At 36.4% G+C, this 27,186-nt stretch overlaps 1 protein-coding gene across 6 annotated transcripts in view; it reads left to right on the top strand.

Annotated features, from left to right (window-relative positions):
- RNF180 (ring finger protein 180) overlaps positions 1–26,607 on the top strand; it is a 170,062-nt gene extending 143,455 nt beyond the window's left edge. For all 6 annotated transcript variants that reach the window (XM_045847704.1, XM_045847706.1, XM_045847708.1 and 3 more), the window contains one exon: positions 25,611–26,607. In XM_045847704.1, the coding sequence (XP_045703660.1) occupies positions 25,611–25,810 (200 nt within the window). In that variant the 3' untranslated portion in view covers positions 25,811–26,607. The remainder of the gene's footprint in view (positions 1–25,610) is intronic.
- Positions 26,608–27,186: the final 579 nt, after the last annotated feature.

Here is a 27,186-nt window from a genome sequence, read left to right as displayed (position 1 = left end):
TTTCTTCCACCAACTCAGTCCCCAGTGGTTTTTGCAGTCAAAAGTTGTGGGGACTTTTCCTTACTGGTACTGGAACTCTGAGTTGAGGGGCTCAGTGTGGGGCTGCAGCTACTCACCTCTGCAGTATCCCTCCCAAATTTTTATCCACCACAGGTGAGTGTGGGACCAGCTGGTTCTATATCTGCACCCCTCCTACCAATCTGGATTGATGTGGTTTCTTTAATTCCATAGTTGTTAGCTTTCCATTGAACTTGATTTGTAATGGTTCTGAGTGTTGGTTGTTGTATAATTTAATGTTTAATGTTGTATAATGTAGTTTTGATGTGGTTGTGCAAAGAGGCGAGCCCTGTCACAGACTTCTCTCTGATTTTCAATTGGAACAGTGATAGCAGCATCTCTGAATTTAAAAGGACGCCTTTTAATATTATATCACTCAGTAGAACTGCTACTCTATGTTTGGTAGATACCCTGTAACAGATTTTAAGCAAGCTCCATTTGTTCCCAATTTGCTAATAGTTTTTCTTGAATGAATTTTTAATTTTGTGAAACACTTTCAGCATTCCTTGACATGATCACAGTGGCTTTCCATTATCAATCTGTTAATGGACTGAATTATATTAATAGATTGTAATCATTTTCCTAGTGTTACAGTGTTGTATTTCTGGGATAAACTTAACTTGATCATTTTTGTAACTGCTAGATTTGCTTTGCTAGTAGTTTCTTTTGAGATTTTTACATCTGTATTTATTAGTAAGATTGTGTCTGTTTTCTTTTTCACAGTCTATCTTGTTAACATCTCCTTGAGTCAGTTTATGTAAATTATCTTTTTGCTAGAAATTTGTTCATTTTTTTGTTTTAAAATTTTTTGATAAAATGTTTTTTATCTCTTTTAATGTCTCCTTTATCTATAGTTATATTCTCTTTGTATTCTTAATATTATTTGTTCTTGCTCTTTTTTGTCCCTGCTCTTGCTAGATATTGATCAATTTTATTATCTTTAAATAGCCAGTTTTTAAAATTAACTCTGTAATATCTTTCTCTTTGGTTTCATTAATTTCTGCTCTTTGTTAAATCCTTGCTGCTATTCTGTCTCAATTCTGTCCTTTTTATACCGTATTAAGGTGGCTTTCAAGGTCATTGTTTTTTCCTTTTACTTTTAAAAAATTATCTAAAGCTATATATTTTCCCCTCAGTAATCTTATACATTACATGTAGTATTTTTTATTCTTCATTTCTAATTATTTTTCATAACAAATAAACCTCATGTAATTAGACATTGATTGAATCATCTTGATTAAAAATAAAATGGTACAAAATTAGGAACATATTTGAAAACTGGGACCATGATTTCCATAGTGAAATCACATTTACTCAACATAATTCATTCCATGTTAATTGTTTCCCTAAGAAAAGCTTAATTTCAGCTTTGTTTTTTAAGATGGCTGGAAGGAAGTCAGGTGGTTGGGGGGATCGTATAGGGAAAAATAGACATCCCATAGATGCCTTTTGCTCCACAAAATTAGTGTTCTTTCCACAAAAACAAAACATTTTAACATAGTTTTAGATTTTCTAGCCAATGAAGCTCCTATAAACTCTTTTGGAATTCCTTCAGCCGTTGAGATAGCTCACATTTACCCTAGAATAGACCCACTCCTTTTCCCCCTTCCAAGTAGTGTCTTACAGATATTGTTGAGTAAGCAGACACATTTTCTTTTTTCTTCTTAAAAATACACACTTGTGTACTTATACATAAATGGGTAATGTGAAAAGGAATGGAAATATTCCAGGTAAGTGTGAGCTAGCACTTTACATCTCTTATCAGGTGCTGGCCACACTGATGGCTCTGTTAAGCAGTCTTAGTTCTTTCCCCTGAAGTACCTGCTGTTTCCAGACATTGCATCTCAGTTGTCAGCACTGAGGTAACGTATTTCCAGCCACATTAGCTGGTTCCCTAAAAAAAAAAATTGTATAAGTAAATAAGAATACCTATAATATTAAAACAATATGTAAAAAGCATACAAGCTAATATATTTTACTAATATCTTTTTGCCAAAAAAGTTCCACATTGTTAAGTTTTTTTGTAAATATGCTCAAGCCAAAAAAATAAGTTATTTAATATTCCATGCCCTTGTTTTTCTGGCTTACAAAATCATACAGCTGAAATGCCATTATCTGAGATATGTTTATGACAAATCCATGCATTTCTTGTAAAAGACTGGAGAGTTGTTTTATTTATTCATTAGTTTTTCCGAAGGTTTTAGCTTGATTCTGCAAGTTTAAACATCCTCAGTATAAATGAAGGAATATCCACATGGAAAAGAAGACAAAACAGTACATGCACAAACAGCAGGAGTTTGAATATAACCCAGAAATATGCCTTCCCCAAAAGTTCAAGGTAAGTCAGAGAGGTTTTAAAATATGCCCTAGACTTGGTGTGCTGCATTTAGCAGAAAGGGCATTAACCTTTACATCTCCTCTGAAACTGGGACAATTTTGTTCACAGATAATTTTTTGAAAGGGCCTGCGAGTTTCAAAGTATCTTTTCCTTTCTATTTATTTTCCAGTGGCAGAATCAGGCCCTGTTTCTGCTATAGGTTTTACTTATGAGTTTAAAATTTATTTCAGAAGCCAACCCAGTAACAGGCCCTACATTGTCATAAACTGCTTTAGAAACAAGAGATACATGCAATTCCACCAAAATGTAAAATGCAAATGATGGGGAGCTTGTCCATTTTAACAGCTCCATCAAACAAATTTTTATGCCGAATATCTGTCTTCTCAGAGTTTCCTTTTATTGGTTCAAGTCTGTTTTAATCTTCCTCCGCATGACTATTCTTTGAATATATGGACAGTTTTGATGTTCTCTGCAAATCTTTATTCCACACACAAAATAATCCACTTTCCTTCAACTGTTTTGGAACTCGGTTTCTGGCTAGGTCCTGGTTGCCTGCTTCAGAGATTCTAAAGAAGCTAGGCTGTTTCCATGTCTTCTCAGATGTTATTCTGGTGCTGGGTCACTGAATTCATGGCTGCTGTCTAAAGCTAAATAGTTCAGTTGAGCAATGGACGCAAATTAAAACATTAACATTTTTCATTTCTGTATTAAGTTCATGATCCAAATGAATTATACAAATTATATATTTTGTTCAACTATCACCATTTCATAACTGTTATTTTAAAAATTACTAACAGCTTTATTCTCTTACTCTCCTCCTCTCTCTCACCTTCCTCCTCCCCCTTTCTCACACACTCTGACTCACAGGTACACACACTCACGCAAACCAAATGCATGTCTTTCTTTGTTTCTTATATGTAGAGGTTGCTTTTAAATTTCATATAAAGTTGGATGTTGGTAGGAAATACTAATAAAAATATTTTTATCAAAGTGTAGTTGACATATAAATACTAGTTTCAGGTGTATGTCATAGTGATTCTACATTTATGTGCTTTGCAGTGGGATCACCACAGTAAGTCTAGTCACTGTACCAAGTTATTATCGACCGAATTGCCTGTGCTGTACATTATGCCCCCGGGGCTTACTGGTTTTACAGCTGGAATTTTTCATCCCTTACTCTCCTTGACCTTTTCCCCCATCCCCTCGCCCTCCTCTTTTATGGCAGCTGTCAGTTTGTTTTCTGTATCTGTGAATCTGTTTATGTTTTGTTTTGTCACTCATTTTGTTGTTAGATTCCACATAAAAGTGAAATCATAAAGCATTTGTCTTTCTCCGTCTGACTTAATTCACTTAATATCATCTAGATCTACTCATGTTGCAAATGGCAAGATTTCATTCTTTTTAATGTTGAATAACATTCCATTATATATTTATACCACATCTTCCTTATCCAATCATTTATCAATAGATGCGTAGGTTACTTCTAAAAATGGCTTTTGTAAATAATGCTGCAAAGAATATAGGGGTATATATCTTTTCAAATTACTGTTTTCATTTTCTTCAGACAAGTGCCCACAAGTGGAATTGCTAGGCTGGCCGTATGGTAATTGTATTTTTAATTTTTTGAGGAACATCCGTACTGTTTTCCGTGGTGGCTGCACTGACTTAGAGCCCCACCAGCGGTGCATGGGGATTTTCATTTCTCCGCATTCTCACCAACACTTGTTCACTGACTTTGATAACAGCCCATCTTGCTGGTGCAAGGTGATATCTCATTGTCAGTTTGACTGGCATTTCCTGACAATTAGTGACGTAGAACATCTTTTCATGTGTCTGGTGGACCTCTCTGTTTCCTCTTTCAAGAAATGTCTATTCAGGACCTCTGCTCATTTTTAATTGGATTGTTTGTTTTTCTGATGTAGCGATGTATGAGTTCTTTATACATTTTGGATAATTAGCCCCTTATTGAATATGTCATTTGCAAGTACCTTCTCCCAATCAGTAGGTTGTCTTTTCATTTTGTTTTCAGTTTGCTTCACTCTGCAAACGCTTTTTAGTTTGATGTAGTGCCATTCATTTATTTTTGCTTTTGGTTCCCTTGCCCAAGGAGACATATCCAAAAAAAATATATTACTAAGAGCAATGTCAAAGAGTTTACAGCCTATGTTTCTTTTAGGAGTTTTATGGTTTCAGGTTTTACATTCACATCTTTTATCCATTTTTTTGTTTATTTCTGTATATGGTATAAGAAAGTGATTCAGATTCATTTTTTTGCATGGATCTAACTTTCCAACAGCATTTATTGAAGAGACTGTCATTTCTCCCTTGTACATTCTTTCCTCCCATGTCATAGATTAATTAACTAATTGTCTATATAAGGGTCAGTTTATTTTGGGGTTCCCTAATCTGTTCATTGATCTGTGCATTTGTTTTTCTGCCAGTAATATGCTGTTTTGATTACTAGAGCTTTATAATAGAGTTTGAAATCAGGGAGTGTGGTACCTCCAACTTCGTTCTTTCTCAAGATAGCTTTGGCAATTCAGGATCTTTTGTGGTTTCATATAAATTTTTGGAATATTCGTTCTAGTGCTATAAAATATGCCATTGCTATTTTGATAGGGGTTGCATTAAATCTGTAGATTTGTTTTGGTAGTTTAGACATTTTGACAATATTGATCTTTCCAGTCCATGAAAAACACTTGCATTTGTAAGATAAATGCATACATATACACATACAGTTAAAGCCCACCTGCTGACCACAGGACCTCTTAAGTCAGCATTAGAAACAAATCCTTATGGTGGGACAGGGTGGCTGCGGCTGACCTGCCCCTGGCCTGCCCCTGAGCTCACAGTTTTAATATTGTCCAAATAGTAATATTTTCCCTAACTACCCTGCAGAATATATGACACAAAATTAAAATGTTAAAATTTGTGTATACACACACACACACACACACACACACACACACACACCAGATAAGAAGTTTTACTCAAGTCTGTGACAAGATTACCTTGCTACTGGACACTGGATTTTTTTAAACCTTTGATTAAGAAAGACTAGAAGGGAAATGAAGGAAGGATATACATAATTTAATCACAGGGCACTGTAATAACCCCAACATTTATACAAGAGAAAAAGTAACAGGGAAGTGCTCATTAACTAAAGTGAATTTAAAATGTATTATTTGTAGATGGATTGAAGAGATGCAGTCTGTAGTCTCAGCAGTTTCTTAATGAAATGTTCCTAAACATTCAGACATAAATGATTGAAAACTTGAATATCTCCATAAAGCCTGGGTCACTTCCAACTAAAAACACTTACAACACCTGTTATGACAGGTGCAAAAAGGAACAAATTATAAACAGTTTGCTTTCCTTGATATAAAAGACTGGATAATTTTCCAACATCACTCATATTTGACCAAAAGCCCTCCATTGTTCATAAACCATTATTTAAAATGTACATAAATCTTATAAATTTTATTTTACTCAAAAAATTCTTAAGTTATAGAAGGAATGTTTGCTTTGTCTTTAGAATATGATTATAGGTATATTCATGTTTAAAATGTTTTTCAAAATAACAAAACAAGCAGCTTCTAGGGAAATTGCAGTTTGTATCATTTATTCCTTGAGGAAAGTAAAATGTAAGCTACTCAATTTCACATCAATCAAGTGAGCATTTAGTTTGGTGATATTAATAAAGAGATAAAAAAATGCATAAGAGATAACCATCAACATTCATAATCTTAATCTAGAATTTCTAGGAGTTGGGCTTCCTAAAATAGAGCAACTACCAAATAAGGCAATTATTATAAAACAGAATTTTAAATCTCATTTTGGAAAATTCTACAGTCCTCAACTCACTCTGACCAAAAACAATTATTTCTCATGAGGGAAGAGAAGAGCTAAGGGTTTTGGGTTTATGTTTTTTCGAAGCAAAACCATTCTGTTAGTTTCTGTCCTTTCACAGTTATGACCTTGAGTGAATCCCAGTGCCCTTGTCATGCCCCACTCCAGTTAAACTGGGATCTCAGGAGATGGGTCTCAAATATCAGTGGTATTTAAAGCCCCTCAGGAGACTTAAGTGTGCAGCCAGCAGCCAAAGTGCCAATATTGAGATGCATTGAGAAGTGGGCAGGATTTATGACTAAGTAACAAAACAGAATTATGGACTTGGAATGTCAAGGTACCTTGAAAAGGTCTTTCATTTATCCTATGACTCCAGGCAGTAACAGATCTGAATTATTATGAAGAATGGACTAATCAGATGGAATACAAGGTTATAAATAAAGGAGATGAGTGGTGTTTGTCTTACACGGAAATGACATTAACTCTGGCAGTACAGTGATGGTTTAATAGTGCATGGCAATTGCCCATTTGGTTTGGATAGCAAATACAGATTTAATTGAAACTACAATGCAAATTTAAGAAATCTACACGTCGTAATTGCACAAATTAGTTTAGTCAATAGGATGAGAACAACACCGCTCCGAGGGAAATGTGAGATTTGGGAGACCACAAAGTGTTTAGTACTTCAGTATTTTATCTAAAGCACTAACTCTATTTGACTGTTTTATCATCTGGTTTTAAAAAATCACCCTGATAAACATCTGATAAATGAGGAAAGTGTGTTGAAATGGTTATCAGGTAGTCTCGAGAGAGGAAAAGAAGTTCCAAAAAAGGCAAGTCTCTGGTGAAGAAGGAAGAGTTGGTTCCTGCTTCTTTCCTTTCGGGGCCACGTGCTCATGATATTAAGATGTGCTTGCAAGTCCGGGCCTTTTGGCCGACTGGTGCTATAGCCATGGTTTGCCACACCAAAGCTGTACCCACATCTACCATCTTTACAGTATACATGAGGTGGGCTTATTTAGTATTACTTAAAACAGGTGAATATTAAATGAGATATATGACCACAAACTTCAACCTTTATTAGAGTATTGGGTCACTAAAATTAATAGGATAATATGAAAATGTTTTAATGTTTCTAGATTTATACTTTGCTATTGAAAATTTGCAAACAGTTGAACACATGAAAATTTCTGATCTTTACCTACAACAGCAGTATCAGGGCAGTATCAGGCTTGTGTTATAATTAATCAAAGCCATTTAGGATACTTAAAACAGACACTTTTCAATCATGCTGGCAATGCAATGGTTTTTATTAGCAAAGTCCTACTCTACATAGATGTTTCACTTCTCTAAAATTGTATCATAGTAATTCAGGTTTTGTTGAGATTTTAGATGCTACTGTTTTATGAACAATTCTGTTATTTCAGTAATACAATAGAGGTGCCTACTATATTGCATTATTATTTAAAATCACTACTTTGTTTCTGAAATACTTTATAGGTAGTTTGCAAATAATATAAGGTTATATATAAATTCCAGATTTTATAGTATAATCTGAAGATATATGAGGTCTGTCTGGAAAAAGTCCAGCCATTGTTAATGTGATGAGAATGGTTTATGCGACATCAATATAACCTGGCAGCCAAGGAGAGTGGACTAGATTCCCACACATGAACAATGACAACTTCACCATACTAGTTACTGGGGGTGGTAGACACCTCGTTGAGCGAGCCTTCCATTGCATTCAAAATGAGCAAGTAGAGCAAAAATCTGCATCAGATTTTGCACTAAGCTTGAACATTCCTCCATGGAAACTATTCAGATGATTCAGAAGGCCACAGCTATGGGCAACTGGTGATTGGCAACTTCATCACAACAGCAAGTCCACTTGTGCATCCTATCCCATGCAGGGTTTTTTTGGCAAAACATCAAATCACCCAGGTGACTCAGCCCCCCTACAGCCCAGATTTGGTGCCTTGCAACTTCTGGCTTTTCCCAAAGCTAAAATCACCTTTGAAAGGGAAGAGATTTCAGACTGTCAGTGAGATTCAGGAAAATATGACAGGGCGGCTGGTGGTGACTAGGAGAACTATATGAGGTTCCAAGGTGCCTACTTTGAAGGGGACTGAGGTATCATTGCCCTAGGTATGTTTCTTGTATTTTGTATCTTCTTCAATGAATGTTTTTATTTTTCATATTACATGGCTGGATACTTTCTGAATAGGCTGTACACACACACAAACACACACACCACCTTTTCTGTACCTACTTATCCATCAATGAACACTTAGGTTATTTCCATTCTTTGGCTATTGTAAATAATGCTGCAACGAACATGGAAATGACAGATAACTTTTCAAGATAATTATTTTGTTTCCTTTGTATACTCAGAAGTAGCATTGCTTAATCATATGGTAGTTCTATTGTTAATTTCTTGAGGAACCTGCATACCGTTATCCATGGTGATTGTACCAGTTTATATTCCCACCAAAAGTATATACAGGTTTTCTTTTCTCCACATCCTCAACAGCATTTGTTATTTCTGGTGGGGTTTTTTGACTCATACAGCTGCTTTACTCTCCATAAGGTAATGTGCCTTTTTTTCCTTTCATTTCAATTCAGGCAACACTTCTTTTTTTCTCTCTGAAAATTTTTTTATTGTTTATTCTATTACAGCAGTCCCCATGTTTTTCCCTTTTGCCTTCCTCCACCCAGCCCACCCCTCTAGCCCACAGTTAATCCCCTCTCCTTTTTTCCACGTCCATGTGTCATTCATGCATGTTTTTCAATTAGTCCCTTCCCATTCCTTCCACCATCCCCCCCCACCCTCCTCCCCTCCTACAGCTATCAGTCTGTTCCATGTTTCCATATCTCTGGTTCTATTTTTCTTGTTAGTTTATTTTGTTCATTAAATTGCGGTTATAAGTGAGGTCATAATGATATTTATCTTTCACCAACTAGCTTATTTCATTTAGCATAATAGCCTCCAGTTCCATCCATGCTGTCACAAATGGTAGGACTTCTTTCTTTCTGCTGTGTAGTATTTCATTGTGTGAATGTACCACAGTTTTTTAATCCACTCATTTACTGATGTGTATGTGGGCTGTTTCTAACACTTAGCTATTGTAAATAGCGCTGCTATGAATTGGTGACTCAGGATTCTTAGGATATATTCCCAGCAGCAGAATCATAAGGCACTCCATTTTTAATTTTAAGGAAATTCCATAGTGTTTGCCACAGCAGCTGCACCAGTCTGCATTTTCATCAAAAGTGCACTAGAGTTCACTTTCTCCATATCCTTGTCAGAATTTGTTTGTTGATTTATTTATTTTTTAATATATTTTATTGACTATGCTATTACAGTTGTCCCATTTCCCCCTTCACTCCCCTCCACCCTGTACACCCTCTCCCACCCACATCCCCCCCTTTAGTCATGTCCATGTGTCGTACTTATAAGTTCTTTAGCTTCTACATTTCCCATACTATTCTTACCCTCCCCCTATCTATTTTCAACCTACAATCTATGCTACTTATTCTCTGTACCTTTTCCCCCTCTGTCCTCCTTCCACTCCCCCTGTTGCTAACCCTCCATGTGATCTCCATTTCTGTGGTTCTGTTCCTGTTCTAGTTGTTTGCTTAGTTTCTTTTGGTTTTGCTTTAGGTGTGGTTGTTAATAATTGTGACTTTGCTGTCCTTTTACTATACATGGTTTTTTTAATCTTCTTTTCTTAGATAAGTCCTTTTAACATTTCATAAAATGTTAAAGGTGATGATGAACTCCTTTAACTTGACCTTATCTGAGAAGCACTTTATCTGCCCTTCCATTCTAAATTAAAGCTTTGCTGGATAGAGTAATCTGGGATATAGGTCCCTGTCTTTCATGACTTGGAATACTTCTTTCCAGCCCCTTCTTGCCTGTAAGGTCTCTCTTTTTTTTTTTTAGATGTTATTTATTCATTTTAGAGAGGGAAGGGAGGGAGAGAGAGAGAGAGAGAGAAACATCAATGTGCGGTTGCTGGGGGTTATGGCCTGCAACCCAGGAATGTACCCTGGCTGGGAATCGAACCTGGGACACTTTGGTTCCCAGCCCGCGCTCAATCCACTGAGCTACGCCAGCCAGGGTGTAAGGTCTCTTTTGAGAAATCAGCTGACAGTCTGATGGGAACTCCTTTTTAGGTTACTGTCCCCTTATCTCTTGCTGCTTCTAGGATTCTCTCCTTCATTTTTACCTTGGCTAATGTAATTATGATGTGCCTTGGTGTGTTCCTCCTTGGGTCCAACTTCTTTGGGACTCTCTGAGCTTCCTGGATTTCCTGGAAGTCTATTTCCTTTGCCAGAATGGGGAAGTTCTCCTTTATTATTCAAATACATGTTCAATCTGTTGCTTTTCCTCTTCCCCTTCTGGTACCGCTATAATTCAGATGTTGGAACGTTTAAAGATGTCCTGGAGGTTCCTAAGCTTCTCCTTGATTTTTTGAATTCTTATTTCTCCATTCTTTCCTGTTTGGTTGTTTCTTTCTTCCTTCTGGTCTACTCTATTGTTTTGAGTCCCAGTTTCCTTCCCATCACTATTGGTTCTCTGTGCATTTTCCTTCATCTCTTTTATGGTAACCTGCATTTTTTCATGTAATTTGCACCCAAAATCAACCAATTCTGTGAGCTTCCTGATCACCAGTATTTTGAACTATGCATCTGATAGATTGGCTATCTCTCGGTCGCTTAAAATGATGAGTCCTCGGGCATTGATCTGTTCTTCTGTTTGAGACATCTCTCTCTCTCTCTCTCTCTCTCTCTCTCTGTGGTCTGGTCACTCCTGTTATGGTGAGGGGTGGAGCCTTAGGTGTTCACTGGGTCTGGGCTCCCCAGTCGCTAGATTGTGACATCATATGTGGGGGCTGGGGCTGGGGCAGGGGCGGGAGGGAACAAGGGCAATAGCTCCATTCTCTGGGACCTCAGTCCCTTCTCTGGGATTCTGGGTTGCGCGCTCTGCCCTGCTCCACAATCGCTGCCTCACTGGGTCTGCCAGCTGCCGCCTGCGTACTCAGGGTCCACCCACTGCAATCTTGCGCACCCCAGATGCCTTAGGCACTCCTGGTTTTCTTATGCACCCAATTCTCCCTGTTCACGTGCCGCAACCCATGCCCGGCTGCTCCTCTCCGCCCCTCCTATGGGTCTGGATGAACGGTCTACTTCAACTTCTTGGCTGTCCAACTTCCATTCAGATAAATTCTCTATCAGTTCTGGGTGTTATTCTGCCTCTAAATTGTTGTTATTCTAATCTTGGTTATGCGTGGAGGTAGGGTGCGTCCACCTATGCCTCCATCTTGGCCAGAAGTCCCTTGTTGATTTATTAATGGTAGACATTCTAACAGGTGTGAGGTGATATCTCATTATGGTTTTAATTTGCATCTCTCTGTTGGATAGTGATGTTGAGCATTTTTTCATATGTCTATGGGTCCTCTGTATATCCTGGAGAAGTGTGTATTCATGTTTTCAATAATAGCCATTCTAAACAGGTATGAGGTGATATTGTATTGTGATTTTGAATGCATTTTCTCAATAATTAGTGATGTTGAGCAATTTTTATGTATCTGTGAGCCATTTGTATATACTGTTTGAAAAATGGTCTATTTTGGTCCTCTGCCCATTTTTTGAGGTATTATTTATTTTAGAGCGAGGGGATGGGAGGGTGAAAGAGAGGTAGAGAAACATCAGTGTGAGAGAGAAACATGAATCAACTGCCTTGTGTACATGCCCCAACCTGGGACAGAACCCACAACCCAGGCATGTGCCCTGACCAGGAATCGAACCAGTGACCTTTTGTTTTACAGGACAGCACTCAACCAACTGAACCATACCGGTCAGAGCTAGTTATTTGTGTTTCTTCTATGGAGTTCTGTGAGTTTCTTGTGTATTTTGGATATTAATGCCTTTATTAGATATGTGGTTTGCCTGTGTTTTCTCTCAATTCATAGATTTCTTTTTTATTTCATTGGTGAGTTTCTTTGATGAGCAACAGCTTTTTAGTATGATGTAGTCACAGTTGTTTCTGCTATTGTTGTCCTTGCTTTTGGTGTCAAACCTAAAGAAATCATAGCCAAGACCAGTGTGATTACTGTAGCTTTGTGGTATATTTGCAAAAGGGAGTATGATGCCTCAATCTTTGTTCTTTCTCAAGATTGCTTTAGCTATCTGGGGTCTTTTGTGGTTCCATACATTTTTTCAGATTTTTTGTTCTATGATAGCCTGCTGCCTATGAGTCTGCCTCTGTTTTGTGTATTAGTTCAGTTTGTTCATTAGCTCCCATATATGAGTAAAATCATATGGTATTTGTCTTTCTCTGACTGGCTTATTTCACCTAGCATAATGTTCTCCAGGTCCATCGTGCTATTGCCTAGGGTAAAATTTTCTTCTTTTTTTTTTTTTTTACTGCCAAATAGTATTCCATTTGTAAATGTGCTATAGCTGTTTTATCCTCTCATCTACTGATGGACACTTGGGCTGGTTCCACATCTTGACTATTGTAAATAATGTTGCATTGAACATACTGGGGTGCATATATTCTTTCAAATTAGTGTTTCAGCTTTCTTCAGATCAACTGCCAAAAGTGGAATTGCTGTATCATAAGGCATTTCCATTTTTAGTTTTTGAGGTAACTCCATACTACTTTCCACAGTGGCTGCACCAGTCCGCATTCCCACCAACAGTGCAGAAGGGTTCCCGTTTCTCCACATCCTCGCCAGCATAGGCAGTAAAATCTCAGACATTGCTCTTAGTAATAATTTTCTGATATATCACCTTGGGCAAGGCAAAAGAAAAAATAAACAAATGGGATATCAAACTAAAGAGTTTTTACACAGCAAAGGAAACCATCAATGAAATGAAAAGACAACCCACTAAATGGAAGAACATATTTGCCAATATATCTGATTAGGGGTTAATATCCAAAATTTATAAAGAACTTACAAACTTATCACCAAAAAAATCCAATTCAAAAAATGGGCAAAGGACCTGAATAGACACTTCTCCAAAGAGGACATACAAATGGCCATTAGACATATCAAAAGATGCTCAATGTCACTAATCATCAGAGAAATGCAAATTAAAACCACAGTTAGATATCACCTCACACTTGCCAGAATGATTATCATCAATAAATCAACAAACAATAAGTGATGAGAGGTTTTTGATTGCTGATTCAGTGTTCTTAATAGTAATTCACCCGTACACACTTTCTGTTCTCTCATGATTCAGTCTTGGTATGTGCCTAGGAACTTACACATTTTACCTAACTTGTTCAATTTGTTGGCATATAACTGATCATAGTAGTCTTTTATAACCATTTGTATGTGTCCGGTATCAGTTGTAATGTCTCCTCTTTCATTCATAATTTCACTTTTTGAGTCTTCATTGTTTTCTTCGTAAGGCTAGCTAAAGGTTTGTCTGTTTCATGTTTCCTTTTTAAAAATCTGCTTAGTTTCATTATTTTTTCTATTGTGTTTTTAGTCTTTATTTTCTACTCTGATATTTTTGTCCTTCTACTAACTTTGGGCTTAGTTTGTTCTTTGAAATCTTTCTTTTTTTTCCTTAGTGTGTGTGTTTATCACTGTGAACTTCCCTCTTAGAACTGCCTTTGTTGCATCCCAGTAAGTTTTAACATGTCGTGTTTTCATTTTGGTTTGTGTCAGGATAACTTCTGATTTCTCTTCCAGTTTCTTCCACGACCCATTGGTTGTTGAGGAGTATGTTGTTGATCTCTGTGAATTTGTGAATTTTCCAGTGTTCTTCACACAATTGATTTCTGCATTCATACCACTGTAGTTGGAAAAGATACTTACTATGATTTCAGTCTTTTTTAATTCATTGAGACTTTTTGTGACCTAATATATGATCTATCCTAGAAAATATTCCAGTGCATTTGAGAATATGTATTTTGCTGATTTTGGATGGAATGTTCTCTCTGTGTATCTTTGATCATATGATCCAACATGTAGTTTAAATCTAATGTTTCCTTATTGATTTTCTGTTGCAATTATCTATTATTTTTTGAAAGTGGAATATTGAAGTCCTCTACTACTGTTGCATTGCTGTCTATTTCCCCCTTCAGCTCTATTAAATATTTGCTTTATATATTTAGGTGTCCCTGTGTTGGTGCATAAATATGTATTAATGTTATATCCTCTTGATGAGCTGAGCCCCTTATAATTATATGATGACATTCTTTGTCTCATGATACAGTCTTAGTGTAAAGTGTATTTTTTCTGATATAACTATAGCTACCTCTGATTTCTTTCATTTTTTTATTTGCATGGAATATCTTTTTCCATTCCTTCCCTTTCTCCCTATGTGTTAAAGCTGAAGTGAGTTCCTTGTACATAGCATGTAGTTGGATCTTGTTCTTTGTTATTTTTTAAAGGTTTTATTTATTTTTAGAGAGAGGGGAAAGGAGGAAGATACAGAAGGAGGGAAACATCAATGTGTGGGTGATACATCAATTGATTTCCTCTCATGAACCTGTAACCTAGACATGTGTCCTGACTGGGAATTGAACCAGTGATGTTTTGCTTTGCAGGACAACCAACCAACTGAGCCACACTGGTCAGGGCTGGATCTTGGTTTTTGTTTTTGTTTTTTAATCTATTCAGCCACTCTTTGTTGTTGAGTGGTGAATTTAGTCCATCTATATTTAAAGAAATATCAGTAGGTATGAACTTATTGCTATTTGGTATTGATTTTGTGTTTATTTTCCCTTGTTCCTTTATTACTCTCTTGCTTTCTTTGTAACTTGATGAATTCTGTAGTGGTATACTGTCACACCTTTGTCTTTTTGTTTTGTCTATCTACTTACTATAGGTTCTTTTTTCCTGGTTACTGTGAGGCTTACATAAAACATCTTGTATTTACAAGTGTATTTTTAAACTGATAACTTATCTTCAGATGCATAGAAAAGTTCCTTCCACCCACATGTTTCTGATGTCACAATTTGCATCTTTTTTATATTGTGCACCCATTAATAACTTCTTATTATGCTTATTTTTAATTCTTTATGATGTCCTGTTACTAATTAGTGCCCTTTGGTTTTAACTTGAAAAATAACCTTATAACATTTCTGGAAAGCTGGCCTACTAGTGTTTGGGAAAATCTTTCTCCTTTAATTCTGAGGGACAAGCTTACCACCAGGTAGAGTATTTTTGGTTGGCCATTTTGTTTTCCTGTTGTAATACTTTGAATATATCATCTTACTAGTTTCTGCCTGGAAGTTTCTGCTGAAAAACCTGGCTGTACTCTTATGGGGGTTCCTGCCCAACCAGGGAACCTGAGCAGAGCACACAGGAAGCTACAGAGCCCATCCAACACCCCTGCAGATGGTTAACACTTGAACAGAAGCATAGCTCGTGGCTTTCCCTGTCTTCAGAGCAAAACTGGTGGCCTCACCTGACCAGAGAGTTAAGTGCTCACTCTTGCTTGAGTTGGGTCCACAGTGAGCCATACAAACCCTGAATACCATGCTGCTGGACAGCCAGTCCAGGGAAGCTGATTCAGAGTCCCATGTACTACAGGTTGGGGGCAAAAGTAGGCTTACAGTTGTTTGTACAGAAAATACAACAATTAATAAATAATAATACAACAATAAACTCTGTTTTGCATATTCACAACTATAAAACTACTTTTGCTCCATCCTGTATAACAGTACCTTATCCTACAGCTTTACTTGGATAGGGATCAAAGCCAGGAGTCCTATCCAACTTCTCATTCAGTGGCACACCACCCCCAGTCCCCAACCTCAGAGCTAGGTCAGTTGCCTCACCCCAAAACAGACCATAATAGCAGGCCCCACCTCCCTAAGGTTATCGCCAGTAGACACACCCAGAAACCCAAAATGAGTTGACTGGTACAGGTCTGTCTGCCTAAGGAAACCTGTGAAGTCTATAAGAAGAGCACAATTACTCAGTGTGCAGATACCAATGTAAGGAATCCAGGATAATGCAAAATAAGGTAAATATGGCACCACCAAAGGAAACTAATAAAGCTCTAATAACTGACCCTAAAGAATTGGTGATCTATGTCAAAGAACTCAAAATAATTCTCTTAAGGAAGTTTAGTGAACTACATGAACACACAGCTAGCTAAACAAAATTAGGAAAATAGTGCTTGAACAAAACAAGAATTTTGAGAAAGAAATAAAAACCATAAAAAAACAGAAATTGTAGAATTGAAAAATGTAATTGATCTGAAGAACTCAGTAGGTCCTAAAGCAGACTTGATCATGTAGAAGAAAGAATTAGAGACATGGGGGATAGGACATTTCAAATTATCCAGTCAGAGAAACAAAAAAATAAATAAGTAAAAAAGAGTGAAGAAAGTCTCTAGGACCAGTGGGATAAAATGAAAAGAAACAATATTTGTGTTTATGGAAATTCTAGCAGGAGAGAAAGAGAGAGGTACACAAAGTATATTTAAAACAATAATGGCTAAAAATTTCCCAAACCTGAGGTGAGAAATGAACATCTAAATCTGTGAGGCCCAAAATATCCCAAATAGGACTACACTGAGATACATTATAATAAATTTGTCAAAAGTCAAAGACAAAAGAGATTTTTAAAAGCAGCAAGAGTAAAGAGAGGTTACATACATGAGAACCCCCATAAAACTATCAGTGGATTTCTCAACAGAAACTTCAGACCTGGAGAGAATGAAATGACATATGAAAAATATTGAAAGAAAAAACTGCCCACTAAGAATTCGATGCCCAGTGAAGCTGTCCTTCAGAAACAGAAGAGGGATAAAGACTTACCCTAACAAACAAAAGCTGAGTGAGTTCACTAACCAGATCTGCTTGTAAGAAATATTAAAGGGAGCTCTTTGAGTGGAAATAAAAGGACACTAATTAACAGTATCTAAATGTAAGAAGGTAGTACAAAACTCACTGGTAATGGCAAATACATAGTCAAAGTTAGATTCTATAATATGCTAATTGTGGTACATAATTCACTTACAACTCTAGCTTAAAAGTTAAAAGTTAATGTAAAAATAACCATAACTAAAATAATCTATTATTTGTTACTCAGCATGAAAATAGGTAAATTGTAAAACAATAACCTAAAATGTGAGAGGAAGTAGAAATAAAAGTGTAAAGTTTAGGAATCCTATTGAAGTTAACTTGTGATCAATGTAAAAATAAGGTGTTAGAATTTTAAGGTATTTTATGTAAGCCTCCTGGTAACCACAAGGAAAAAAAAAACCTTAGCAATTGCACAAAGGTACATGATAAAGAAGTCAAAGCAAACTGATATGAAGGCCATCAGAACATGAAAAAAGAGAGCAGGATAAGAAACAAGGAACAATGGATCTATAAAACACCCAAGAACAAGAAAATGTTAACAGAAGATCTTTACCTACCAGTAACTACTTTAAACAAATATGTTAAATTCTCCAAAGGAAAAAAAGAGCCCCAGCTGGTGTGGCTCAGTGGATTGAGTGCTAGCCTGAGAACCAAAGGGTCACTGGTTCAATTCCCAATCAGGGCACATGCCTGGATTGCAGGCCAGGTCTCCAGTAGAGGGCGTGTGAGAGGCAACCACACACTGGTGTTTCTTTCCCACTGCTTCTCCCTCCCTTCCCCTCTCTCTAAAAATAAACAAATGAAATCTTTTAAAAAACACAAAAAGGAGAGATCAAGTTCTCCACAACCTTTAGCCCTGGCTAGTGTGGCTCAGTGGAATTAGCACGGGCCTGAGAACCAAAGGGTCGCTGGCTTGATTCCCATTTGATGCAAATGGGAACATCCCACTTGATGTTCCCATTTGAACATGCCTGGGTTATGGGTTCATTCCTCAGTTGGAATGCATGCAAGAAGCAGCCAATTGGTGTTTCTCTCTCACATCGATTTTTCTCTCCTCCCTCTCCCTGCTACCCCTCTTCTAAGATCAATAAGCATGTCCTTGGTTGAGGATAAGAAATAAGTATATACAATTTTGTCTGATAACTTTGTAAACTATATTGAAAATTAAGCAAGTGCAATAAAATTATAAGTAATCTGCAACATATTTTAACTTATTCAGTATTAAAATTTAATTTTGCAGGATTAATACATTTGACTCTGCAGTCCTAAAACTATAGGAGATAAAGATAAAATTTAAAATCCATTTTGCATTAAGTTTTTGAGTATATTAACTGAGGAACTCTATACTTACTTGTGACTATAAAAATATCAATCCACCTCTGCTAAGACCTACTTATATCAATCAACTTTTGACAAAACAAAATGCTTACATAATATGAAGAATATAGAGCAGTGAAACACTGTGTTTCAACCTTTGTCCCATCACATAAAGGGTAGGACATATCTCCTTTTGAATACTGATTTTAGGGCACTGAATTAGCCTCTGAAGAAGGTATTTTTAATAATAACATTAAATTCTACTGAAAATGCATTTGAGAGGCTGGATTTAGGACAGTCCCAGGTAATATGCTAATTATTCATTTTATTATCTTAAGTATATCCTTTTATATATAGGTACTCATTCACCCATTCAACAAACATGTATTCAATACCCACTCTAAGTATTTGGCAAGTTGCTACAATTGCAAAAATAAATATCTCAAGATAACTAACAGTCTTTCTGTCTCTGAAAACAATCTTCAAAATAATGGAGTTTGCTTTATGGTTTTTGATAGCAAATATTAATTGGACCATATTCTCTGGGGAAAATAAGTCATAACTTTGTTTTTTCTTGGAAATGAGAGAAATTGTGAGACAAATTGTTTTTACAAGATAGAATTTATGAAGAAGCAGATGTACCCGTTTGAGATTCTGGAATGCTGATTCTTCTTTATATTCATTCTACACCCGATAGCGACTTCAAGATTATCTTTGCTGTTCTTTCTTTCTCTTTGATTTCACACAGTGAATTTCTCCAAAAACCTTTTTTCCCTTCACATAGGAAAATAAGTATGAAGTATTTGTCTTTACTGTGTTCTTTAAATAGCATATAGTTGGAATGTACTACTAATATTGGATACTCATTAACCATGACTTAGTACCAAACTAATTATTATCAGTTTTATCACCAATAGTAGGTTGTGATTAAGTTTGTGTAAAAGTGAATTCCTAGTCCAGAAGTTTCTTATTCCATTAACTTCAAAACAGATCTATTTTTGGAATGATATATTAAAATATATACATTGACTGTTATCATAATGATTTTTAGTGTATTGTCATGTAGGCTTTTATTTTAAATGGGGGCAGTTTGGCCCCCAAGGTGGCAAAAAATTGGTTCTGGGGAACAAGAAAGCACAGGCAGCACAGTAGTTTATGGCCCTGGAAGGCTCAGCGCTACCTGACAAAATCTTACTCCTTACTGTTTAATTGCTTTCATTAGGATTTATTGATTAGGATACTTAATTTAAAATAAATATAAATTTAACTTATTTTTTTCTCCTAACATGGATGATAAAAAAAGATTTGAGAAACACTGTTCCAGACTGATAGTTTCTTAAGACAGGAACCATGTCTTAAAATATCTTTAATCATTAGCCATTAACATGTAGCACTTATACTCTCCATAAATGTTTAGTAAACTCCCTATTTTCAGTATCTGATATTCTGAAAGTCTATGTAAAATAAGCAACTGCCTTAGAGAAATCAACTCATGCTTAAAAAACACTGTGCCTCAGCCATTGCTTGAACAAGCAATGGTAAGTTTACTGGTTTACTCAGAAAAGGTAGACATAATATGAAGAATGAGCACTGGCAAAAAAAAAAATGGCAGCTTCTTCCTCATATTAAAAGTAGTAGTATTAGCAGCAGCAGTGATAGTAGTAATAATATAAGAATCTAACATTGAACCTTTCCTGTGGACTAGTCATATGCTTTATATGTATTAATTCATCTAATCCTCTTAATAGCTCAGTGAATTAGGTATTTTCACTATTCTCATTTTACAGTGCAATCTGTAATTAATCACTGTGATTAGTATCCCAACAACTTTTCTAATGTCAGTCAATCTAATACTTATCCAGCAACCATGTCTGTGAAGATATTTTCTTGTAGTTTGATTTTAACTTAGAAATTGCATTTATCCCTTCCAGTTTACAGCTTTGGAAATTCCAAAATTATTGAAAACACCCACTGCCTCTTTACTTTAAAAAAAACTTTTGAAGAAGTTAACATTAACCAATCAATAGTCATTGTCCAGCTTAATGACCATGATCCAGCCTGCCTGTGAAAGCTTATTGCCTGAGCCATCCTGAGCTACCATCGCCTCTCGGTGTTCAGAGCTGGAAATACTGTAGCCTAGTGTCTTCCCACATTTTCTTTCTCCCACCTTCCACCAGAAAGGAAATTAGCATTCACAAGGACACTTTTAGAGTGAGAGGGGCACTATTGATACATATGCCAGGACAACATGACCAAACTGAGACTGTCCAGGAAAGAACCAGCATGTGTGGTCTCCCTCCTCATGCTGCTCCATCTTTTGTGCCACCTCTGTTCTCAGCTCTGCTGTTCTCTGCAACTCTGCCATCAGTGCCCTTCCTCCGTCACACCAGCAACTGGAACTTTTGAACCTGAAGAATCTAAGGTTATAAATAGTCTTTTGGGGTAGCTAAATCACATTTTTTAAATGTAAAAGTAACAGCAATAATTTCCAATGACAATGTTACCCGCTCCCCAGCCTAAATTTGTAAAGAAGTTTTTAGGTATATAAACTACTTTGGGAATGTTTGTGTTTATGTGTTAGGATAATATGTGAATGTGAGAAAAACTATTCCTATTTACCCTCTCTGTTCCACAAACAGAAAGGCCCCTTTCCTTTTCCAATAGTGACTATAGTTTAGAGAACAGCTTTAAAAAGCTGTTCGGATCGAAATAGCTTAAATATATCACCAAAACAGAATACACACAGGTTGGATGCAAGGCCATTCATTGGAATGTAGGAAGACAACATTCAAGTTTATATTATGTTTATCTACACAGAAGAAAAAGGAGCTTTGCTAATATTTAGTGAGGACTTACACTGGAATACTCACATGTTACAATGGTGTGTCATATTAGCTGAGGAAAATAGGGATTTGGACAACACAGAAAGGCTGACTTCATTAGTTTATTTTTCTCTTTTTCTTTTGTTTCTTTTTTGTTCTCCCATTTTTTCTTTTTTATCCCCGTCCACCCTGTACCCTCCTTCCCACCAGCATTTCTCCCCTCTTAGTTCATGTCCATGGGTCATACATACAAGTTCTTTGGCTTCTCCATTTCCTATACTATTCTTAACCTCCCCCTGTCTATCTTGTACCTGCCAATTATGCTTCTTATTCCCTGTCCCTTTTCCCCTGCTCTTCCCCCATTCTTGCCCCCACTGATAACCCTCCATGTGATCTCCATTTCTGTGATTCTGTTCCTGTTCTAGTTGTTTGCTTAGTTTGTTTTTGTTTTAGGTTCATTTGTTGATAGTTGTGAGTTTGTTGCCATTTTACTGTTCATAGTTTTGATCTTCTTTTTCTTGGTTAAGTCCATTTAACATTTCATATAATAAGGGTTTGGTGATGATGAACTCCATTAACTTGACCTTATCTGAGAAGCACTTCAACTGGCCTTCCATTCTAAATGATAGTTTTGCTGGATACAGTGATCTTAGATATAGATCCTTGCCTTTCATGACTTGGAATACTTCTTTCCAGCCCCTTCTTGCCTACAAGATTTCTTTTGAGAAGTCAGTTGATAATGTTATGGGCACTCCTTTGTAGGTAACTGTCTCCTTTTCTCTTGCTGCTTTTAAGATTCTCTCTTTTTAATTATGGGTAACTTAATTGTGATGTGCCTTAGTGTGTTCTTCCTTGGGTCCAATTTCTTTGGGACTCTCTGGGCTTCCTGGAAGTCTGTTTACTTTGCCAGAATGAGGAAGTTTTCCTTCATTATTTTTTCAAATGAGTTTTCAATTTCTTGTTCTTCCTCTTCTCCTTCTGGTACTCCTATGATTTGGATGTTGGAATGTTTCAAGTTGTCCCAGAGGTTCCTAAGCCTCTCCTCATTTTTTTGAATTCTTCTTTCTCCATTCTGTTCTGGTTGAATGTTTATTTCTTCCTTCTGGTCCAAATTGTTTGAGTCCTGGTTTGAGTCCTTCACTGTTGGTTCCCTGTATATTTTTCCTTTATATCACTTTGAATAGCCTTCACTTCTTCCTGTATTTTGCATACATACTCAATCATTTCTGTGAGCATGCTGATTACCAGTGTTTTGAACTCTGCATCTGATAGGTTAGCTATCTCCTTGTTGCTTAGATCTTTTTCTGAAGTTTTGAGCTGTTCTTTAATTTGGGCCATAGTTCTTTGTCTCGGCGCACCTGTTACATTCTAGGGGGTGGAGCCTTAGGTATTCACCAGGGTGGAGCAACCCAGTCGCTGCATTGTGGCACTGTATATGCAGGGGAGGGGTCAGGGAGGAAACAGTGCTGCTTGTTCAGGCCCTCACCCACTTTCAGTCACTTCTCTGCTACCCACAAGCAAATTGGGCCTTCTGGTGCTGATTCTTGGGTGGGTGGGTTTGTGTACATTCTAGGACCCTGTGGGTCTCTCCAGTGAGCTCTCCTGTGAGGCTGGAAGTTACTCCCACTGCTGCAACCTTCACAGGTTTTTACAGCCAGAGGTGTTGAGGCTTTAGTTTCCTGGGTGGGAACCCTGGGTTGCACAATCTGTGTCTCCTTTCAGTTGTTACTTCCAACTTATCTGCACACAAATGTGGGACTGTCCAGTCTGCTGGCTGCTGCCTCACCTGCCCAGTCCACTGCCTTGCTGTGTGTCCTTAGATGTAAGTCCTTGCCTTTCATGACTTGGAATACTTCTTTCCAGCTTCTTCTTGCCTGCAAGGTTTCTTTTGAGAAATCAGCTGATAGTCTTATGCGAACTCCTCTGTAGGAGTTCCTCAGCTGCCTGTTTCCACCCCTCCTACCAGTCCGGATGAATGTTTCTTCTTTAAATCCTTGGTTGTTGGACTTCCATAAAGTTTGGTTTTCTGGCAGTTCTGGTTTTTTTTTTTGTTTTTAAAGTTTTATTTTCTGGTTGTTGTCCTTCTTTTGGTTGTGCAAGGAAGCAAAGCATATCTACCTATGCCTCCATCTTGGCCAGAAGTAGTCATTCCATTAGTTTGGTTTTCTGTGAGTTGCAATAAATTGAAGTTTACATGTACCCAGATAAATGGATTTTTTATTATATTATCTAGTTTTAGCTAAACTACCAGTGCAAAGTGGACAAGAGACTTAATTAAACAGAATCCTATAAAGAAATCAGATTAAAGATAATACTAATAAGACCAACAAAAAAATAGAGAAGCTGACACATCAACCTAATATAATTCAGTCATTAATGAAAGAAATTAAAGGAGATATAATTAAATGGAAAGCTATTTCATGTTCACTGATTGGAGGATTTAATATTATTACAACATCCACACTACTCAAAGCAATATAAGAAAGAGTCACTGCAATCCCTATCAAAATACTCATGGTGTATGTCACAGAAATAGAAAGAACAATCATAAAATTTGTATGAAACCACAAAAGACTCTGAACAGCCAGAGCTCTTTGGAGGATAGAATGTAAGGTATTATGCTTCCTGATTTCAAATTATATTGCAAAGCTCTAATCAACATAGTATGGTACTGGCATAAAAACAGACACTTAGACCAATGGAACACAATAGAAAGCCCAGAAATAACCCACTCGTGTAAGTTCACCTAATTTTCAGTGGGGGTGCCAAGAGTACAAAATGGGGAAAGGATAATCTCTTCAACAAAACAGACTTTTCAATAAGTGGTGCTGGAAAAACTGGACTGCCACATGCAAAAGAGTGAAATTGAACCCTAGCCTATACCATATACAAAAATTACCTCAAAATATATTGAAGACTCAAATGTAAGACCTGAAACTGTAAAACTCTGCAAGAAAACAAAGGGTAAGCTTCTTGGTATTGACCTTGACAATGATTTTTTTGGATCTGACATCAAAAGCTCAGGCAACAAAAGCAAAAATAAACAAGTGAGACTACATCAAACCAAACACTTCTGCATGGCAAAGGAAACAATAAAAAAGCCTATGGATTGGGAGAAAATATTTGCAAACCATATACGTAAAAGACACTGAAAATTTGCTAACACAACAGACTTCAGGTGCTCTCACAGCCACAAAAAGGTAATTATTTGAGGAGACGGCTGTGTTAATTAGCTTGGCTATAGTAGTCATTTCACCATACAATTATGTCAAGTCATGTTTTATACCCTAAGTACATATGATTTTTGTTTTAAAAATAAAACATGTATGAACAATAATTTAGAACCATTACTGATCAAAGAAGTTTGACTTTAAATAACCATACTAATATCCAGGTGAATGTAGCCTAGTGATCAGAATAAGCAGCATATGTATTCAGTATTATTCAGCTCTTACAATGGATGAGCTAGAATCTGTTTTAAGCTCAAGCATCACAGAATCTTTATCACCAAAGTTATTATTAAATACTAAAATTAATCTTTTATTTTTTTATTTTGTTTTATTTTTAATTGTTGTTCAAGTACAGTTTTCTGTCTCTTATTCCCTTTCCAGCCCATTCCCCCAGCCCTCCCCACCTCCCTCCCATTTCCACCCCACCCCAGTTTTTGTCCATGTGTCTTTTATACTTGTTCCTGTAAACTCTTCCCCTTTTCCCCTGAAATTAGAATTAATCTTTTCTGTTCAGTTTATTGTATTGTCTTCACTTACTAACATGTCTAAGTACAGAAATAGAATAGGCAGTAAATAGTAAAAAGCAAAGATTAATGATCAGATTATCAGTGTTTAGAAAATTTGATTTTATTTTTTAGAGACTTTTGAAATTACATATTGGTCAGCCAGCAAAACCAGGTTGCCATTGGGCAAGTGTATACTCAAGCTCTGAATAATTCACATGTAAATGTCACAAAGAAAAAAAAGACAGCATTTTCAGTGAGATGTGCTATTTCTGAGAAATGTCATTCAGTCTTATTATTTAGACTATCATTTACTTTTGAGATTGACTTTTTATGTACCAGCCAATCATCTAAGTAGACATATAGTTTGAAATTTATAAAAATTAAAGCTAATTTTACTTCAGTTTTGCTAGTTTTAATTAGCTAATGTAACTTTGCCAATTTTACTGTGCCTACCCTTAAAACCCTTAACTGAAAGAAACATCTGATCATTGCCTACCAGTGAAAAGAACCATTAGGAATACAACAAATGGTTTAGTGAAAATTAAGGTATGGCCAGTTCATGGCACCTGTGTTCCTCATGGAGTGTCCTTTCTGGGCACACATACCGGATATGATGGACTCTAAAGTAACACGTTCACACCCTTCTAGGCTTCCACAGACACGCAGCTCCGGTCACGAGGAGGCAGTTCCCACACGGCGCACACAGGATGGACTACCTGCACTTTGAGGACGACAGCCGCGGTTGGTGGTTCGACATGGACATGGTGATCATCTATATTTATTCGGTGAACTGGGTCATTGGGTTCATCGTTTTCTGCTTCCTTTGCTACTTTTTCTTTCCGTTTTAGGAATTTTCACACCTTACTACAGTTGAACAATCACAAATGATGTAGATAATAATTACTTAAACATTTTTAAGTGTGCTTTGAAATTTTTATAATATTGTGTTATATAAAACGTGGGTGTTTATAGAAAGTCTGAATATAAGTAACTTATTAATGTTTTTCATGTAACAAACTGAACTTATGTATCTATCTAGCTCTTAGCAACAATGCACCATTAATTTCATAGTTCTCATTTAGGATTTGTGTACTCTAATTTTACAGTGTCTCTTTTATACTTACCTTCATTATAAAGACTGAGGTTTTCTTCCACTTAAAAATAGTATAGAGACAAAATGAAAAAATATGGGTAGATACCAGAAAATATTTAGTCACCACTTATTCTCAGGCAAATTTATACATTAAAGATAAACATATTCTCTGAAACTAATCTAACAGGGTATATTCAATTTGGGTTTCTAGGCATCCTCAAAAATGTCTCTTTCTGTCACCAAGAAAGCTGACTGCCCCTTTTTTTAACAGAACTACCAGTAGCTTTAGTGCAACATTTTTCATTATTACAAGAAAAGAATAGTAAATATTTAAAAAAGAGACTAACTCCCACCAATATACACTTATAGAAGTATATTAACACTTTTTGAATTGCAGGATTATTCACCTGAAGAAATAAAAAATTTATTGACTGATTTTCAGTAGTCTAAAATGGCAATGCATGTCCAAAATGTAATTAATTTAGTGATTCATTTAACTATAAGGTTGTCAAATATATTGTAAATGTGCAATAAAGAGTGCTTTTAAATTTTTATTGTTGGTATGTGATTTAATGTCTGTAATAAAGAATTTTTGGAAATAGGCTTATGGATTTATAGAAATAAATTCTGACATTTATTTTAATTTATTATTACAGTAACCCTTGGAATTAGTTTTTCCCTTATTAAAAAATAAATAGGGATCTAAATTATCCCAACGTGGGAAGCAATTTGTGCAGGTATTCCATTTTAAAAGTATGGAAATTAAAGCACACAAAAGTAAGCTTATTTATCTCAGTCACTCAGGTGATCTTTGTATAGCCTAGAACAAAAGTTTTTATTAAGAAATAAAAATAAAAACAAACTAAGCAAACAACTAGAACAGGAAGAGAATCACAGAAATAGAGATAACATGGAAGGTTATCAGTGGGGAGGGAGAAGGGAGAGAGTGGGAGAAAACGTACAGGGCATAGGAAGCATAAATGGTAGGCACAAAATAGACAGGGGGAGGTTAAGAATAGTATAGGAAATGCAGAAGCCAAAGAACTTACATGTATGACCCATGGACGTGAACTAAGGTCAGGGGAAATGCTGATGGGAGGGCGGTGCAGGTAGAGGGGAATAAAGGGGAGG

The sequence above is a fragment of the Phyllostomus hastatus genome, unplaced genomic scaffold (assembly GCF_019186645.2).
Source record: "Phyllostomus hastatus isolate PE091 unplaced genomic scaffold, TTU_PhHast_1.1 phas_contig_58, whole genome shotgun sequence".
Classification (NCBI taxonomy): domain Eukaryota; kingdom Metazoa; phylum Chordata; class Mammalia; order Chiroptera; family Phyllostomidae; genus Phyllostomus; species Phyllostomus hastatus.
This window is presented reverse-complemented; position numbering and strand designations above follow the sequence as displayed.